Genomic DNA, 20,107 nt, shown 5'->3' on the forward strand with positions numbered 1-20,107 from the left:
TATCCTGACGAATGAGTCTAGTAATCTTCACCCGTGTAAGAGACATCGAGGGTGCAGAGTACTGGAAAGGGGGCAGCCTGTCCATGGTAAAGCCATGCGTCTGAAACCATGATGTCATCTGTGCATACCAGCATGAAGTCCCCCTGAAGAACTAACTATCTGGAAGACAGAGAGAGAGAGAGAGAGAGAGAGAGAGAGAAGAAGAAGAAGAAGAAGAAGAAGATTGTTTTAACACCATAGGAAACTATCCCAAGAGACCTTAAAGATCTATGAAAGAGAGAGAGAGAGAGAGAGAGAGAGAGAGAGAGAGAGAGAAATGAGATGAAATGTTATATTAACGTCTTCAAAAGGCCAAAATGACCTATGAGACCAAAAAGTTACAACGCGGGGAATCTGATACAATGTGTCTGAGTACCAAAAGATATTGAAAAAAGGGGCGTATTATAGAAGCTGAAACTGGTAGATACGGACTAAGTAGGAGATGAGTTGGGGGGGGGGGGGGGGGGGGAGGGGTGGGTATAGTAATACAACACAATGTGGGTGTATCTTCAAAAACAACTAAATCATAGGAAATCCATCATCGGTCACTGGCGGATCTCATCGATCTCCTCCATGGTCAGTAGTCTGATCGGGCGTCGTGCATGTCGGGCCAAAGTGATCCGAATTCTCTAATGCAACCTCTGTCGGTAAGAGAGAGAGAGAGAGAGAGAGAGAGAGATGAAATGAAATGTTATATTAACGTCTTCAAAAGGCCAAAATGACCTATGAGACCAAAGCGTTACAATGTGGTGAATCAGATACAAAGTCAAAGTAACAAAATGAAATGACGAAATGATAAAATGATAAAATAAAAGTACTATGGAATCCTAAACTGGTAGGTGTGAACTAAGCAGCTAGCTGGGATAGCTAAATCACAAGTCACAATAAATCTAGCATCGGTCACTGGCGGATCTTATCAATCTCCTCCATGGACAAGTCTGACCGGGCGTCGTGCATGTCGGGCCAAAGTGATCTGAATCCTCTGATGTAGCCTCCGTCGATGCTGTGTAGTCCTCTGCAGTCGTGAGCGTCTGGATCTCCCCAGCTCCGTCGCTCGATCGATCAATGTGCCTCTAGTGTGAGGCCACAAGATCTGCTGTGGTAGTAGCTCCTGTGGGTGTCCAGTGTATGCTCTAAAGAAGTCTGTGATGTGTCTCTGAGACTCGCTAGCCTCTCCTCTCATCAGGCTCTTTCTGTGTCTGCGCAACTCGAGCAGGAACAAACCCAGGCATCTCTGATCCTCGTACCTCATGACTCTGGAGAGTGGTCCAAAGCCCTCTCTGAACAAGCAGTGGAAGCGGCCTCGTATCTCGTAGTAGACGGGGCAGTGGCATGTGTAGTGTAACTCTGTTTCAAGGTTCATGTCACGAGGACGTGGCAGTTATTAACCATGTCACAGAGATGTGGCAACTGCTAACCTTGGTTGTTGGTTTCTTTCCAATGGGGTTTATTTTATTTGTTTAAGACCCTCTTTTTGAAGTAGCAAACGGTCGGACGTTGTATGGCCAATGTGAACGGTAGATTCACCCGCAGACGGGAAGTGGTCGGCACTGGAATTCGTATGGTAAGAGGATGTCTAGGCTCAGAGCAAGATCATATAGGTCCCCCCGTCGCACTTAGCAAGTTGGTGGATACTAGGAAGTGAACTCAATTAAGGTGTAAAGTCAAGGTGGGACTACCAACAAAAAGTATCCGACAGTTGGGCCACATTGCAATTTTGGATGCGGTCCCAATGAGGATAGATGGTCAGAAGACCAGTGGGAGCCCAACGGAAGCATCTCCTAAAATTTAGGGAACTGCTATTTTGGGCCGTGAAATGTGTTCGCGTCATTACCTCCGGTATGACTAGGGGAACATTTTACAACTCTGCCGCGAAGTCAACTGATGCGTCGGTTGGGATATTTTTAAGCGGCAAGCCCGAAACGGGCAAATGCTTGTAAATGCGCCAAGTGTCAACTTTTCATGCACTTTCCTCTTGCAGAAGAATTGGCGCTGAATTTAGAGAAGGGAGAGGCTTCATTTGCAACCTGTCACAGGTTAAGAGCTATGGAGTGCTTCCTTTCCCTCTCATGTACAGTGTGGTGCTAGGAGTGATGCCCTGCACACTACACAGTGCTCTCTCTCCCCCCTACGTGCAGTTATGTGATGCCCCACAAGAGGGCTACTCATTTGACTGATGTACAATTGTGTGGGTTCATGCTTTTGTGCTGAGGCAAGAGCCTCCTTGAGCAGGAACAGGGGTAGCTAACTACTGCTCCAAAGTAGGCACTGGTGAGGGTCATAACCTCACCGTACAGGTGCAAAATCAGCGCTGTGTATGCGCTGTAAATTCACTGTTTTTCAGCCATACGGACGCCAGGATCATTGGGAATCGTGCCCCACTGGCAAAGGACAGTTAGGGGACTGTTTGGGGCTGAAAACAGGGCAAAAACCAGTAAATACAGCGTGCTGAATTTATTGTTTTTGGACAGGAATCAGAGGGTATACGACAGTGCAAGCGAGTTCCAGTAGGGGAATTGGTTTCGCGCAAGTTTTGGGGCTGTTATGCTGCCGAAATTTGGCCAAATCAAATGGTATCTAGGTGGATACACGTGAAGGATTCCCAGGACCTTACCTTGTAATTACCCTCCTAAAGAATAAAGAAATACCGAAAGGGGCGCCAATTTTGGGGCCTACAGGTTGTCGGGGTCTGCTCGGAGCATTCTAGCTTCCGAGCCGTGTGTGTGATTAAGTGTTAATTCTCGTTACAGGTCTCCTTTACAAAGTGCTCTGTGTGTGTGCTTAAAGTAAAGAATTTCGGGTGAAAGCCAACGCCTACCGCCCTACGGGCCGGTTTCAGTTCATGTCCTGGCCTTTGCTGGCACTCCGCTGTATCTCCCAGTCTCGATCCGCAGCTGGTGTGAGGATGTGCGTATCTAGCCAATGGCACACCGTATCCCATGAGACAGGTGGGTGTCCATGTATATGGGGCCTCGTGAGAGAGAGAGAGAGAGAGAGAGAGAGAGAGAGAGAGAGAGAGAGAGAGAGAGAGAGTTGACTGCAAAAGACCACAGTGACCTCTGACAATTTACAGCCAAAAAGGTTATGAGAATGGGTCAATTGGTATCTAATCAGAGAGAGACTATAGATGCAAAAACAAATGCCCACTATGGCAACCATGGAAAGAACTGAATACAATTCAGTTTTGAAAGGACAACTGCTTGCCTTCTCCAAATCATGGGCCTGGCCGGGTGTTGAGCTACTTTGACTTTCCCTAAATTGATATCAGTCGAATCTGCGATACTGAGCAACTCCAAAGCAGCCATCCATCCTTCAACTCCATTCCATACCAGTTTACCTGAAGCATAAAGAAAGAAATTCCTTAAGAAAAGTTCAGTATGTTTTTGCAGGAAGCTTGCAAGTTATTGGCTTACAGGTTTATGAACTGACCTTCGAAGAAAGTGATACAGACAGTAGTACTTTTCCAGTGGACTCAATTAAAAAGGCTTCCAAGCCTTACACGCTCATAAGGAAGCTTGTCACATCATGAGAGTTGCATCCTCATGGCACAAGTGACCCTAGGCGGATAAACATGTTTTAATACAGAGAAGTTTTAATGTTTTTTTGTATGTTTCACCACTCAACGAAACGTAAGACAACACCATGCAGCTAAAGCTCCCGCTTAAGTCACCCCTACAGTCCATAATTAAGCATTTTCCATACCCTTTAATGACTTGCACTGGTTATTAAGGTACAAATACGAGGGTCTCTGAAGAACTGAGAAATCCTAGTTTACAACAAACAATCATATACGATGTGATTCTATGCTAATAAATTGCGAAGAAAATCAAAGGCAGAAACCAAAAAATAGGTAAAGACTGATGAGTAGCCCACTAACTTGTGAAGCTGATACAAGTAGAATCCCAGTCCATGTCACACTTCGGCTGTTACGAGGTTTTGAGGTTGTGAAAGGTTTTGTTTCAAGGCATAGGAAAAGTGAAACGGGTTCTATGAATCTGTGTTATGCGCGCGCACACACGCGCGCGATATAAGGAGAGATTTTTTAAATTCATGGAGGTTGCGTGTTTCGTAGGTTTCACCAAAACATGTTGCAAGTTTCGAGGTTTCCGGATTTCATACCCATCAATGCGTTTTTATGTCACACTAAGATTCCCATTTTACAAATACGAAAAAGTTGAAGAAAACCTTTTGGAGTATATGGATGCAAAAGACCTCCTGACACTCCTGAAGCGCCTGCTCCTATCCCTTCTTCATCAAAGACATCTACACTGACTTGTATTGAGTCACCTGAAAGCTGCATAGAAAGAAAGATGAGCCATAGAGCCTGGAATGTATATACAGAGATGAATCCATGATAAATCCACATTTACGTTCGAATGAAAGTGCAAGGTTTAACCTCATGGTAGCCACCCAGAAGACAATATAACCATCTGCTCATCATGCATAGTATTGACTAAATAATAAAACATCCCATTAACATTGTCAGTGCCCAATAATGGGTGTGAAACTAGGTACCAATATATGCACCCACATGCCACATACCATACTACATACTAAACTAAATTTAAATTCAATTAATGACCAGGATGCTCGCAGATATTCCCCCCTCCCTTCTGCACAAAGAAATGAAATGAAATGAAATGTTATATTAACGTCTTCGAAAGGCCAAAATGACCTATGAGACCAAAAAGTTACAATTGGTGAATCTAATATCATGTCTAAGTACGGGAATTACAAAGAACTAACACTAAAACTAAAACACTAAGGCACTAAGGAGAAAGGAAATAAATCTGAAATCGATTCGGGATTCAGACGAGATGGGGGTTGGGGGGGGGGGGGGTTGGTGGGTTCAGATGAAATCTCTCATCGGTCACTGTCGAATCTCATCAACCTCCTCCATGGTCACTACTCTGGTTGGGCGTCTTGCATGTCGAGCTAGAGTGATCTGTATCTTCTCTTGCAGCCTTCGTGGGTGGTGGGAGACCCCTCGAGGTCGTGGGCGTCTGGATCTGCCTAGCTCAATGGCTCGGTCGAGCAGCGTACCTCTAGCATGGGTGGGCTCTGAGATCTGCTGTAATGACTGTTCCTCTGGCTCTCTCCTACCAATGTTAGGTGCAGCGGAATGAATGTTGTATTTTCTCAATATTAGTGATCTTTATTGCTCAAGGTTCCTTTTAGTTCTTAGGGAAGAAGAGAGTCTTCCGTCTTATGGAGAGTGCTATGATCACGAACAAAGTGAGTGGATTGTGCGTGCAAGTGAATGAGACTCAGAGAAGGAGAGAGAAGAGATACAACACCCGAGAGGTTGTAAAACCCTCCTCCGAAGGCCCCACTCTCGTCGGCGAGAGTGGTCTACTTTGATTGCACAAAGGTGTACAATGCATATGCAATGGACTGATGCAATGGGACTATGCCGATGACGACGACGACTCGATGGCTGAAATCTGTAGGCTTCTAATCGCTGAATTCGGGGACTGTTTCGGTGGCTGAAAATGACTGTTTTGGCTGCGTTTTCTTGGGCTAAACTTGGGGGAACTTTTGCTACCAATCTGGGGGCTAATCTGCTACTGTGCATAGGCTGAAAACTGTGTGGATCTGTTGTCGATGAAGCCTGAAAACAAAAACGCTGATCTGCGGCAAAAACGCTAGCAATATGCTGAGATTTTGCTGGCCTTCCCTAGCGTTAGTGACTGCTACACAAAACGCTGAAAGGGGCTGAAGTCTGCTAGCGTTTTTGTGAAGGAAAACGCTGCTGAAGATATGGCGATTCTGCAATGAAAAACGTTGGGCCGAGGTATGTTGGAAGGGGAGAAAAACGCCAGGTAATGGGCTGATCTGGCAATGGCTCATTCTGGACAAAAACGTCAAAAGGAGTGGGAGGTATGGCGATGGGGGGTCATGAGGGGGGGTACTGCTGAGAAGTTGCCTGTTGAGCGGGAAACTCCTACTGCCTCTTCTGCCAGAAAGTGCTAACTTGGGTTTGCTTATATCTTAACTTAGCAAAATTGCCCTACCTACTTTTGTTGGAAAGTCACTTAAAAATAATAAGTGAAAATAACCAAAAATAGGAAAATAGGCTAAATGCACTGGAAAATTCCCCTGACTGAATTTGTTGGATTCTGAAGGGAATATTGATGATCATGCTGTGTGCAACCGGAGGATATACATCTATTGCTAAGTGACTGGGCATGCACGGTCTACGAATAGACTCACAAAAGTGCCACATCACTGCTAATCTAAACTGACTAGACTGACTGAACCCTGTTGTGGTGTAGCTTGTCCACGGAAACATAGGGTTGGGATGTGTCACGTGACACTCCTGGCTGGTGTGAAGAAATTTGTGATTCGTCTCTAAGACTGTCTTTCCCCTAATGTCCTCAACAAGCTCTCCCTAAGTCTGCGCAGCTCTGGCAGGAACAATCCGAGACACCTCTGATCCTTGTATCTCATGAATCTAGAAAAAGGCCCGAAACCTTATCTGAACAGGCAGTGGAAGCGGCCACGTATCTCATAGTACGCCGGGCAATGACGTGTAGTGCAGCTCTGTCTCTGGCTCTAAGTTACATAGGTGACATATCCTGGCCCCCACTGGCACCCCTCAAAATCGGCCAGTCTCAATCCGGAGCTGATGTGAGGATGTGCGCATCTGCCCAATAGCGCATCTTATCCCATGATAAGTGCGTATCCATGTATGCAGGCCTAGTCACAAAGCCGTCCTCCATGAGTTGGAGAAGATGCTCTCTGTAGAAGACCATCTTCATGCCCAAACTCCCGTGTCGGCTGTATCCATGTGCTCCTGGTATCTAGCTGAATCAGATCTTGGCGTATGAGTCTGGTAATCTTTGTTTGTGTGAGAGACACGGAGGGTGCATCCAGGGAGTATTGAAACACAGGCAATCTATCCATGTTGAAACCATGCAACTGAAACCATGTTGTCATCTGTCCATACCAACATGCTGTATTGCCTTGTAGCGCTAGTTGTCGAGATGACTCCAGGGCAAGCCGAGCGTATCTGTCCCTGAGGACATCCCATGCACCGTGCATAAAGGATATTGATCTAGTCAATGCCTCCACCACAGGGGGGAGCGGGGCTAGTCGGCTCGGATAATTTCATGCGGCACTGAGGCCTTAGCCGAATCATCCAAGCAATCATAGAGATCAGAGGCCTCTCCATACATCTCCATCCATCTGTGTTGCCAGATCTCCCATGGTGGTCTACTGAGGGCCCCCATACCTGAACTCCATAGAGCATAGCTGGAGTCACTACAGTGTCAAAAAGCCAGAGCTTTGTTCGTGGTTCCTAAAACTGAACCTGCAAACACATCCTCTCCAGTGCTCCCAAAGCTGCATATGCTCTCGCCAATCTAGTCTCTGATGTTCTCCTTTGTGAAAACACCGGTCCACCGAAGACTACCCCAAGATAAGTATATGCATCTGTGTACTCCACAATCTCCTGGCCATACGTAAATGTGGGTGCTGACCTCCTGATCCACTGTGGTGTGGTGTTGAACACCATAACCTTGGTTTTCCCCAAGTTGACAGACAATCCACTATCACGAGCAAATGACTGCAAAGCATCCAAATGACGTTGCATCCCGTCTGAAGAGTCAGAAATCAGCACAATATCATCAGCATATAGTAACAACAGAATCCATTTCCCTGCTAGCTGAGCCCCCCTGTCTCCCAAGCGCTCTACATAGTCCGAAAACTCATCCACATACATCCTAAAAAGAGTCAGGGATAGGGGGCATCCCTGCTTTACTCCAATAGTGGAGTGGACCGTGTCGGACATTCCCTCACAGAGAGAGAGAGAGAGAGAGAGAGAAACTCATGCACCTGCGTCCCCCCACCCGCTCGGGCGCCCTTTGCACCTGCCTCCCCCAGTCTTCTTCCTTCGCATCGTGGCACCATCCCTGCTTCTCTTGCTTCCCCCAGCCTCCACCCCTGTTCGACCTGTCTCCCTCGCTCAGCCCTGCCTGCTCATCCCATCAAGCCTTCCATGCAGAGAGAGCGCTCTGCAGTTTCAGCTCATGAAAACAAGGCTCTATTGCTTGCAGGTGTGCGACACTCCAGCCACGACCCAACCTCAGTCCTCCACCTTGCGCCGACCTACAGGAGCCATCAGTGGCCGCCTGGCTGCTCGCGCGCGCGCACACACACACACACACACACACACAGAGAGAGAGAGATGAAAATGAAATGAAATGTAATATTAACGTCTTCAAAAGGCCAAAATGACCTATGAGACCAAAAGGTTACATGTGGTGAATCTAATACCAGGTCTGGGTACAAAAGAAGAAGAAGACTGTTTTAACGTCGTAGGAAACTATCCCAAGAAACCTTAAAGGTCTGTCCAACGAGGAGAGTTGAACTCAAGGCTTGTTATTCAAGAGGGAAATGCCATAACCCATCTACCACACTTGGGTGATAGAAAGGTTATACCATTTTCCTCTTTTTATTAGCACACACACACACACCTGAGAAGAGGATTGTTTTAACGTCGTAGGAAACTATCCCAAGATACCTTAAAGATTTATGTGCCGAGGAGAGAGAGAGAGAGAGAGAGAGAGAGAGAGAGAGAGAGAGAGAGAGAAATGAAATGAAATGTTATATTAACGTCTTCAAAAGGCCAAAGTGACCTATGAGACCAGAAAGTTACAATGTGGTGGATCTGATACAAAGTCAGAGTCAGAGTAACAAGATGACAACAATGACAAAAATGAAATGACAAATGTCACAATAAAATACTATGGAATCCTAAACTACTAGTGAACTAAGCAGCTAGCTCGGATAGCTAGATCACAAGAGATCCAACATCGGTCACTGGCGGATCTCACTCCCCGTAGCTAACGACACGCCTCTGCCACCCCTCCCTGAGCTCTCTATGTTGCAGTCCTGCAGACTAAGGTCGGTAAATAGCCGCCCGCCGCCATACTGGTCACAGAGAGAGCATTCCAGAAAGCTCGAGACATAGAGCGATAGCCATCCGTCGGGTTTCTAGAGAGAGGGCATTGGAGACCCTCTTCTTTCTTGCTTCCCTTGTCGCCTTTTGGAAGGCTTCCTCTCCAGATTCCTCATTTTAACCATTTGTTCAAAATCGGCCAGACATTACACTTGTTTTTGGTAATTCTATATTATCTGTGAGAAACCTCAAAGAGAAGGAAAACCCACAAAAACGAAAAGAATATACAAGGCTGGCTATGCATCAAGTGTATACATCCCTAAGTCCAGCTCTAGAAACAGAATAACTCCAAATTGTCCAAGGATATTTCATCAATGTCGAAGGATAACTATAACATCGATCTCAACAAGATCTTGAATGTAGCAAAGATATCTGATTGGGGCTGATGAAACATCAACAAATTTCTGAAGTTCTCGATACCCCAAAGTAATTAGAAGCGTACCTAGGTGAAGAGGATCTTAGATGATCTAAGGAGTAAGGAACACTCTCGAGTCCCAACAGCCAAAAGTGTTTTCCAAAATATGCTGGGGGAAAGTGGAATCTCAGGGATTGAGCAACTATGCGAGCAACAATTCTAGTATGCTGACAATTCCAAAGCAAGTGAGTAAGGGTCCAACCTTGACGAGAACATCGCACACATCGAGTTGACGTAATCTGACGAGATTCCAGGTAACACCCGAGGGGCAATACCCTATAAGGCATCTCCACAAGAATGACCTCTCTCTCAAGGGAAGACTTCTTGTATTATTTTCCGCCCCCAACGTGTTGGTCTATACATGTTCCATACTGTGTTGCAATGGTCAGCAATCCAAGGCTGCATCTTTTGATAGAGATCTTTGGCTGAAATTTGCATGAGTGAAATCCCCATAGCACGTCAATCCTCATGTCTATCAATAGTTGGAAGAGGGGGAAATGGAAAAAAAGGAGATAACATCTCCTGGATTGTGTGCCATAAGGCCTATAATGCAATCCAAGACCATCTCTGCTCACCGTATTCGGAAAGAAAAGCACTTACCTCGCTGCTCTGCTGTTCCCTGCCATCATTGCCCCCCCCCCCCCCCCCCCCCCCCCCCCCCCCCCCCCCCCCCCTCGCACGCGCTGTCCCCCTACCCCAGCTCGCTCGCGCTACCCTCTCCTTCTCTCACGCATTGCCCTGCCCCCGTCGCCCTCACTGCCCCCTTTCTCCCTTCACGCGCTGCCCACCCTCATCCTCGCGCCCTACCCTCCACCAAAGCCGCCTGCCCTGCACTCGCTACCCACATACGCTCGCACTCCCACCCGCTGCACGCGCTGCCCCCCCTCTTCACATGCTGTCATCCCTTAGCCTGCGCTATCCATACTCCCGCACTTTTGTTGCTGCCAAGGCAGCAGGCATACCTACAGTCCGCGTTCTGGTTCGAGACACCCACACCCTCCCGAAGGTAGTTTTACTACCTCGGGTGAGTGGTGGGTGGCTCCATCAGAATGTGGAGTATCCGGGCCTCTCGAATCAATGCTTCATTTGTCGACAAATGGACAATCTTGCAAAGGCCTGTCCACGGAGGAGGCCCCGACCCGCGGCACACGCCAAGCCTGCTAAGGCTGACCAGGCCCAACAGACAAGGACACAGAGAGCAAAGGCGGGTGCATCCTCCGAGACTAGTGCCCAGGCCGAGGAGGGCTGGCAGCAGGTTTGTGGCCAACGTCGCCAGGGGCCACCACGCTAGTTCGGCGTACCTGGTGGCCCGCCGTGCACCAAGCCAGCAGCAGTGGGTTCCTACAGGGAACCGTTTCGACCCCCAACAGCAAGACGAGCCGACGGACACCCCTTCCATCTCAGCCTCGCCACCAACAACCCCTCCTCCTACCGCTCCACCTACCACCCCTAACCACCTGCCTCCAACCCCCCCCCCGCTATCGCCTCCCTCCTCCCATCCGACCTACCAACCCCCTTGCTATCATGTTACCCCCCTCCTGCACAGCAAACCAAGGGGACAAGACCTCCCTCAACAGCTAGGTGGTCTCTTGGATGTGCTTTTGCCACGAGCCGCCTGGCACAGGAGGAGTGTCCTTTTCTGCGGACGCCTCTGGTCGTGCAGACGTTGGATAGGGGGAAGGGGGTACGCACCCAGAACACAAACAATTTGCCTCACTACAACTCAGGGTAAACATAACACCCAAACCCACTCGGATTCACCTTCAAAATCCTCTTTCCTGCTAGTAGACCACCGCCTGCACACCTCTCGAGTCGATCACCCTATATCAGATCACGATCGAACACATACGCACCGCATGACACACTTCCTAGCTTCCCACGCACACCCAAAGCCTCTTTCTCTCTCTTTGCCACAAGACATGGCCAGTTTGATGGGGGCACACTTGCCTATACACACACCCGACACCGCGGACACAAGCACAAGAGCAGCAGAACAGAGAGGGGGAAAGGGGAAAACATGCTAGAAAGCGGGCAATCACTGCTTTTACTGTATTCAAGATAACCAAGTACAGATAGCCACGACCTCGACGAGCACAAAAAGAACGGGCTTCAACAGCCCTCGTTGATGCCATTACTGTAGTGGTCTCTCTCCAACCGCCTTCGTTGCGGTTGCACACCTGCACAAGCTCCATCGAGCTTCCATCGTCCGAAAGAAGAAGAGAAACTGCTTCCACTCACCCCTTGCTTCACAGCCAAAGAAGAAGAAGCAGAAAGATCCTTTTTCTTTCCCGTCGCCCTTCCCTCGGAAAAAACCTCTTCACCTCTTTTTTTTCTTTTTTCCCACTCCTTCCTTTCTTCTTCCTCTTTCTTTCCTTCTCTTTCCCTTCCTCCTTTTCTTCTTTCTCCTTTCCTTCCTTCTCCTTTCCTTTCTCTTCTTCTTTTCTTCTCCTTTCCTTTCTTTTCTTCTTTTCCTTCTCTCCCTCCTCGACGACAGCACCTCCTTACCTTTGCTCTATAGCCTTTTTCTTACCCTTTTACTTTAGAAACCCTCTCTTCCTTCTTTTGACTCAAGGGGCAACGACGGTGCCGTCAGTGCTCCCTTTTGAGTCTTTTGCTTTTTAAAACCAACTTGAGGAGGAGGATCCCATGCCCCCCCCCATGTGTGAACATATTAGCGCAATTGCCCGCCAAGTCACCGCTTTGTCCGCTTCAGTGGTGACACCGCCCAAAAAACCGGCCCATGGTCGTCCGTCTCCGCCGCACATGTCGTCCCCACTCTGTCTATTCCCAGTCCACCGAACGAAGCCAGGAAAATGGGTCGGTATTATTCCTACCCACCTTCTCGTAAATTGCACCCGACTTTGCCGAGCCGTATTCCACTAACCCTAAACCCGATTGTTGAACCGTCATTTTTGGCTTGCTCCACACAGTGTACACTCGCTCCCAGAACCTGGGCGAGGATAAGAAACTTCAAAATGGTGCGTCTTATGGGACAGTCAAACCAAGCCAAGACCGGCCTCGACAAAATCTTCATCGGCCCATAACTTGCACATCCGGATTCCGATTGACGATCTGCCACTCTCCGTCAAATCCACGTACAATGCACCTCCCCTGGGAACCATGGCAAGGCTCCGAAACTTCCACATGGCACGTTCTCCAATACAACCTTGCGGGCACATAACTACCCCCTTGCAACTTTTCACATGGCCATATCTTTCCCATTCGGACTCTGATCGGCAATCCAAAAATTTCAGCATGCTCCACAACTTGAGCTTCACATGCCTATATGCTGACGTCAACTCTGACGATCTGTCCCCATCTACCTTGCTCGTCAGGGATCTGCAAAGGCTTCTAAATCAAAACTTTGATATCTTTCACATCGGGGCTCCATTTGACGAGCCGTCTGGAAGGGCCTCTACAGCATCTTGAACCCTACATTCCAGGGCACATTCCCTACATTTTGAACACTTTGGTCTGCCATCCTGATTATCCCAATTCGAGGCCCCTTGGCCTAAAAAACCACTTTGAGCATACATTTTCGTTGCCATTGTCTTGCCCAAGTCTCCCACATTGGCTTTAGCCCTTTACCATGCACCTGTCTGTATACACAACATTGCACTTAACACTTTCCAACACGAACCAACTTTGGTTGCACCACCGTCAGCTTTTGCAGCAGTCCCTTGAGGGCTGACTAGCTTCGACATCTGTTGTCGATGGGACTTCTTCACTTACGATTTCACACGATTCCTTGGAGACTCTTCTCCCTACCTAGAGGCTGTCTCCTTCAAAGTTCACGTACTTTTTCTAGCAACTAGAGGGACAGACGCCTTAGACACAACAGTTGGTTTCTCCTTCCCACTGTGTGGCAGGGATCAGACTGAGCCTTAAATTCAATGATGGATTGGCTTCAGGTTCAGGCTCTCAAGTTCTCTCACCACACAGGAAACTTGGGAGTGACGGACTTGATACAAACACTGTGGCCGTTGGCCAAGTTTTTTGTGACACCACCAGATACAGTAGGACGTACGCACCTTGTGGTACACTTTTTTGCTGACACACAGAGTACACCTTCCTATGTAAATGTACATGAGGACTACTGCACAAAGGAGGTACCCTACGAACTGCATGCTCTTCCTGGGCTTGGTTTGGATAGTCACTACAGTCACGCCTATCTCGGGGTCGCTCAGATGTGGATTACTCCTCCCCATGCAAGCCAGCCTCGAAGATAGCGAGGTTGGTTGTTGTTGCAACATCGATTTTTTCTCATTGATCCCATGAGGATTGTCTCATGGAATGTGCAGGGATTAGGTGGACCCCACTTTCAGTGTCACGGGTCGCTTGCGTCAGGAGCTTCAGAGATGCCTAGTGGGTGGTCTGATTGATTTTTTCTAGGAGCATCATCTTTGTGAGAGCCGCATTCGGTGTTGTGGTCAGATTCTGCGTGGTCAATATGAGACGTTCTGGTCAGCTGCTTTTGGGCTTGGAGGCATCCACTGAGATGTATATATGACTATTGCGGACTCATGGCAGCAAGCCATTGTGGGTAGAGTATCATTGTGCTAGGTAGGGCCCAATGGATTACTATGCGTTCACGATAGCCTCATTGGCTTCCTGAACGTCTCTGCATCTAGCCATGCAAGTGCACGGATTGAGTTTTGGTCACATGTTGTGAAGTCTTTGCCCAATGCTGAGCAGAGGTGTTTTAAGGGGTAAGGAGGACCCCTCGGATAGGATTGGCGACAGCCATGCTACTGTGCACGTAGCTGAGTTTGCAGTCTGGGAGTGCTTATGTATGACCTTGCGGATTTCAAATGTTTTGTAGCATGCCAGCTTTGTGCAACCCCCTCACAGTCTTTCTTTCTCTCGTTCTAACTGCAGAGTAGGGGGTGTGAATCTATCTCGGATAGATCGATTCTATGCCAATGACCACGTCTATGACAAGGGAGGATCTGTAGGCATTTTAGGAGGGACCAGCTTTTCAGATCATGCGCCTGTGATTCTTACTTTGGCACACAGGCAGGGGAGTGGGAGTACCTTATTGCGCATCCCTGAGAGGATTTTACTGGATACAGAGCTCAAAGGGTAGGTGGGGGCGCTTTGAACAGAGAGTTCGAGCACATACGGCACCCCAACTAGTAGACTGGCCACTGGACTTGCTGAGCTTTTCTTCCTTTAGGAGTCTGCAATTCGTTTGGCTGCAACCAAGGAAGAGGAGAAACGGCTTCGACCAAACATTGCTTCCCTACAACGGATGATGGAGGAGCAGATACAACAAGCCCGACAGGAGCTGATTACTATTGAGGAGCGAAGCCATGAGTTTGCTTTCCATCGGCAAGCCTCTCAGTGGACCCAAGTGGGAGACAGTTATTGGTGAGTTCTCTAAGACTATGGGGCCTCGCGATGCACACACCAATGTTTGCCAGTTGAGGAGACCTGATGGGTCAGTAGCCACAGAGCCTAAGGATATGCGTGCAGTTGCTACTAACATTTACCGAGAGTTGCTCTCAGCTGAGCCTCAATCAGAGCGTCAGGATGCATGCAGAGAGCAGGTTTGGGCATAGATGCCTTGCCTGGTTACTGAGGAGATGCGTCAGAGACTTGAGATGCCTCTCCAAGTGGAGGCGCTACATGAGGCCCTCAGGGCACTCCCCTGGGACAGCTGCCCAGGGGAGGATGGTTTGACTCCCAGTTTTTTATTGAAGTACTAGGAGCTGCTTGGTCAAGATCTTTGTAGCGCTTACAAGCACATCTTGTACACTGGAGAGATGCCTAACAGCATGAGCGAGGGTTTGATTTACCTTATCCCAAGGGGCGCCTTGGATGAGATTCGGCAGTGGCGTCCCATCACCATTCTTAACTCAGCCTACAAAATCTTAGCCAAGGCTCTGAATTTGAGAATTCAGCCGCTACTTGAGAGCATTAAACATGGGACTCAGATAGGTTTTGTCAAGGAGCGCAGTATCCTTGACAACATCTTCACCTTTTAGGAGGCTTCAACCCTTGCATGCCTCCAAGAAGAGGACCTTGTGATTCTCCTTCTCGATTTTGAGAAGGCATACGACAGAGTTGACTGAGATTTCTTGGAGGGCACTCTACGCAAGATGGGGTTCTTAGATACTTGGATCAGAGGGGTGTCAGCTCTGTATAGATGTGTGTACAAGTCAGGTGTTGTTGGCAAGGGAAGAGGGGAGCGCTTCATGCTCACACGTTTGGTTAGACACGGTTGTCCTCTTGCCCCCTTTCGTTGCTCTTCTATGTTGAGGCGATGAGCAGATTTCTGACTTCACACAACGTGGGTTTGCGTGGTTTAGAGCTCCCCATTAGGGGAGACGAGTTGCTTGACGTTGAGTTTGCTGACGACTCAGCCATGTACTTGGAGGTCCATCAGGCCAATTTGCACAGGTATCAGCACACTCTTCAAGTGTTTTGTTGTGCGTCAAGAGCACTAATCGACTGAAGAAAGACGGTGGCTTTCTGGGTTGGCAGTGCTCCTACGCCAGATTGGTCGCTGCGGGAGGGCTTCACGTGGATCCCCCCAGGGACTTCTATATGCTATCTAGGCTATTAGGTCAGCTTGGATTTGTCTCCAGAGAAACAAACTTCTCCCCTCCTCCTCTCCATTAGGAGGACACTACTCCATTGGAGTTTGGCACGACTCTCTTTGGCTAGCAGAGTTGTAGTGGTCAACCAGGTGCTGTTGGCTACTATGTGGTACATCACGCCTTGCTAGATCTTCTCGACTTCCCGCATTAGCCAGTTGGAGAGGTTGATCGGGAACTTTTTGTGGTCAGGGTGTGACACCCACTCAGCCTGGACCAAAGTGTCCTAGTACGTCATCACTTACCATGTTCTCAGGGGGGCAAGGGATCATCGATCCTAGCACTGCAGAGCAAAGCCCTCCTTGGGAAGTTGGTGGTCAGAGGAATTCTTCCGGGGGAGGAGCCCTGGAAGAGCTGCTACTTCACTGGATTCGAGCCCGAGTCCCTCATGCAAGCAGCTTTGGAGCCCGTTCATCAAGTGGATTTTCACAGAGATGCAGAGGGTTGGTCTGAGCAGGAACCTAAGAGGACAGTTTTGCTGCGAGCCTGCTTAGGGCTTGGGAGCAGTTGAGGAGTGGCCTGGAGCAGCATCAGCCCACTAGCATTGAGGAGTGCTTGAGACAGCCTCTTGTTTAGAACCCCATGGTTAGCACACACAGAGGCCACTTGGTTGGTAGCATGCCTCACGTTTCTTTGGGTCCCATGGTAGAGGGTCCAGCCCGCACTCTCGGTGATTGGCTTCAGTTTTCAGGCTTGTCCGAGGAGGTTCAAAGCATACAGTTACAAGCCATGAGGGGGGTGCAGAGCATGTGTCAAAATAATGCAGAGGCTATACCAGCTGAGTGGCATACCCCTCTTGAGGCATCGGCTCCGAGATGGATGGGGGCCTTCACACGGCTGGAAGTCCTCATGGAAGTTCGTGCTTGTTCGGAGTCAGTACCACACATATTTTTTGAGGTGCAAGGAGAGGGTCACCTTCACAGAGTCCAAATAGAGGCACCGCATGTTGCAAAGTTCTATTTTCGAAGGATCTGAGTGGTGGGCATCTGTGGTAGGACCTGTGTCATAGGTCCTAACCCTGCAGAGCTTGAGTCAGGACACTGGCGGTTATGGGCTTGAGAGAGTCGCCCTTTGGCACGAGTGCAATGGGACCCGGGAGAGTGGTTCTGGTGGGATCCTTTCTCTTCAGCCAATCACTCAGGAACTCCTTTTTCCAGTGCACAGTTCGTTTGGGGCGACACATACTGGCCGCGAAGAGGTTTGCCCAGCAGCAGCACTTCACTGGCAGCAAGAGGGCCTCACAGCTGAGTTCTTGCCAAGCTTCTAGGATGACTTTTGGCTGGAGCTGATTCATACACTCAGGGGTCAGTTTGAGAGACTTCGGGGCAGCTCCGACCGCATGCGGGAGTGCCGAGAGGCTTTCTTGCGACTCTGGCGCCCAAGGCCTTTTTTCACCATGGTTCAGGGTGCCTAGATGGCGTTACGGGCCACTTGAGTGGCTATTTTCTCCTCGCATCTCGTGACCTAGCTCTCATTGTACATAAGTTACTTTCTCATTGGGAGAGTCTCCCCATTTTTCTGATGCAGCTCTCTCTTGTAGAGGTGGTTTGTAGCCATGTGGGCAGTTTTATTAGCTAATGATGGATCTTTTTCTTGGAAAAAAACACAACTGGGGTGCCACATTTTGGCTGCTCGGAGAGAGGCCCACCCTGCTGCAGCAGGTCACTAACAGGAGGAGGGTCTCATAGCTGAGTTCCTGGACAACTTTTGGGAGCGCTTGTGGGAGGACAGCCGAGGAGAGTCACCATGTTCCAGTGGCTCGTCGCTCATCGAGCTACTGCAGTGGGGTGTTGGTTGGTCTACAATGGCCATCCAACGGGCTGTGCCGCGTGTGACCACCCAATTCAGTCGCAGAGGCATCGTCTATGGGACTGCCCCATGGCGCAGCAAGTTTGGCTTCCGATTCTACGGCTGATGCCAGCCCTGTCGTCAGCGAGTCAATACACTTGGGGTGCTGCTGCTAGTCCATCCTCACGGGCCCAGCACTTCGGTTTGAGTTGTCCTCAGGTAGCAGGATGATTGTGATACAAGAAGTCCGGCCCACACTCCAGCCAGGAGTGGAGCAGTGATAGAGAGCTTTGTTGGGAGCTTATCTGCAGCCGGGCTCTCCACTCTCTGGTTCATATGGAGAGCCCATTGCTTCCGCATCTTCGAGGCCCGCCCCATCACCCCGGAGGAGACTATACGAGATATATGGCTGGAGCTGATCCACACACTTCGAGGTCAGTTCGAGAGGCTACAGGGCAGCTCCAACGGCATGCGGGAGTGCCACGAGGCATATCTACGACTATGGTGTCTAGGGCCCTTTCTACACCATGGTCCATGGGGCTCCTAGATGACACTACTGGCCACCCGTGTGGTTGTTTCCAAATTCCCCCTCCCATATCTTGATTTAGCCTTCGTTGTACATATCTCAGTTTTTCATTGGGAGAGTCTCCCCTCATGCTGATGTAGCCCCCCCCCCCCTCCCTCTTGTTGGGGCAGTTTGTAGCCCAATGGGCAGTTTTATTAGCTAATAGAAGGATCTTTTTCTTGGAAAAAGATAGCCCAGCAGCTATGTTAGCACATCAAAATACACAGCAGAACTCTACTCCCATGTTAGACAAGTCACATTACTCTATGCAAAAGCCCTCCCACAGATGTTAAATAGAAAATAAGTGTTCCCAGCTACGTTTTTTGCTCATCATCATCACCACACTATACGCAACTTAAAATGCAAGGCAGATATCAATTCATAAAACAGTTAGAGAAGACCACCTTGCATAGCAAGAGACTACAGATGCAGCTGACATTGTCAAATGCTCAACTCAGAAAGGTTGTAGCAGCAATCTGAATTGCTAGATTCTATTAGAGAAAGCCTGGATATTGGATCTATCACAGCTGCATCTAGTATATGCTGCCTCAAAAAAGCTGGAGATTTCCACCTAAATTCTAATCATGTATATTCATACAAAAGCAGAGAAACAATAGTCTCAGACCAAAAAACCACCATAGCTAGTTACAACACGCTGGAATTTAAATCCATTACTAGAGGGTGAATGTCGTGGACTTCTTTATCATTGGCATTCAACTACCTATCATTTGTATGTTCCATAAGGCATTCCCCTTGAGAAAATTTAACACGTAGTGATGTAAATGGTCCTCATATATCAGAAGTTATGTTTAGACCCCTCTGTAAGATTCCAGAACCTTTGTCAAACATCACCTCCTATAGACATCTTAGATCTAGCTTTTAAGCCCATCACAACTCCAAATTTTCTAATGTAATTCTGTTTGGTGGAGCTGAAGTCCCTTACCATCAAGAATTCCGTGACCATAAAAATGAAATGCTATTTTCCTGGCACTGAAACTTTTAAGGATCTCAACAACCAATGAAACAAAAGTTGCGGTCAGTTAGTGTCAACAGAAAAATCAAGTTTCTAAAAGCAGGGCCTGTGTAAGAGAGGGAAGGAGCTATATCTAGCCTATATGCATCTCCATTTTTCTACATGTCAACAAGGAGGAGGTAAACACCTTGCTTTATCCAATGCTAAGAACTGGTGCATATAACAGGAGGTGACATATCTAACCTGAGCTCTATTCAAACCTCTCTGGTGTATTATTGTCATAGAAAAAGCATTTACTCCTCAAAACAACTACTAAGGAACCAACAAAAAGCCTTTCTCTTCATGCATGGACCTAATCAGCTTTGCTTTCATCTAGAGTTAAGCCCACATCACCAATACTGGACAGTCGTCACTGTAACCAATGTACTACGAACCAATATGCTCCCTAGCATAGTAGGATCTCTGCCTGTGTTATCATGTAGCCTCTTAGAAAACTCAAGACCCCTTCTTGGCAATATTTCTTAGGCTCATGGCTAAAACCTTCTTGATGAAAGCCATCACCAAAAGAGTCGCTTCTTCACCACAAGGGGATTAAAAAAAACACAAGCTTTCTCTTTGAAGGTAGTTTAAGTACACGCCCTTCTCATGCCACCACAGCGCGAGGGAGCAGGAGCACTTGGCAAATGAAGGCACAAAGGTTTACATTGGCTCTGCTGGCATCTTCCCGTAGAAAGAGTGACCGTCGATTCAGTCTGATACTACTAAT

At 48.3% G+C, this 20,107-nt stretch overlaps 2 protein-coding genes across 2 annotated transcripts in view; one reads left to right on the forward strand and one right to left on the reverse strand.

Annotated features, from left to right (window-relative positions):
• LOC147421358 (uncharacterized) overlaps positions 1-20,107 on the forward strand; it is a 68,917-nt gene that overhangs the window by 35,522 nt on the left and 13,288 nt on the right. The window lies entirely within an intron of this gene.
• Positions 1-20,107, reverse strand: part of LOC147421359 (FAD-dependent oxidoreductase family protein) — a 68,160-nt gene that overhangs the window by 34,534 nt on the left and 13,519 nt on the right. Inside the window, exons 3-4 of the mRNA XM_086504123.1 lie at positions 4,225-4,333; positions 3,244-3,376 (exon numbers count right to left, since the gene is read on the reverse strand). Of these exons, the coding sequence (XP_086360249.1) occupies positions 3,244-3,376; positions 4,225-4,333 (242 nt within the window). The remainder of the gene's footprint in view (positions 1-3,243; positions 3,377-4,224; positions 4,334-20,107) is intronic.

Source organism: Adiantum capillus-veneris, chromosome 28, assembly GCF_014529385.1.
Source record: "Adiantum capillus-veneris isolate H3 chromosome 28, ASM1452938v2, whole genome shotgun sequence".
NCBI classification, from domain to species: Eukaryota; Viridiplantae; Streptophyta; class Polypodiopsida; order Polypodiales; family Pteridaceae; genus Adiantum; species Adiantum capillus-veneris.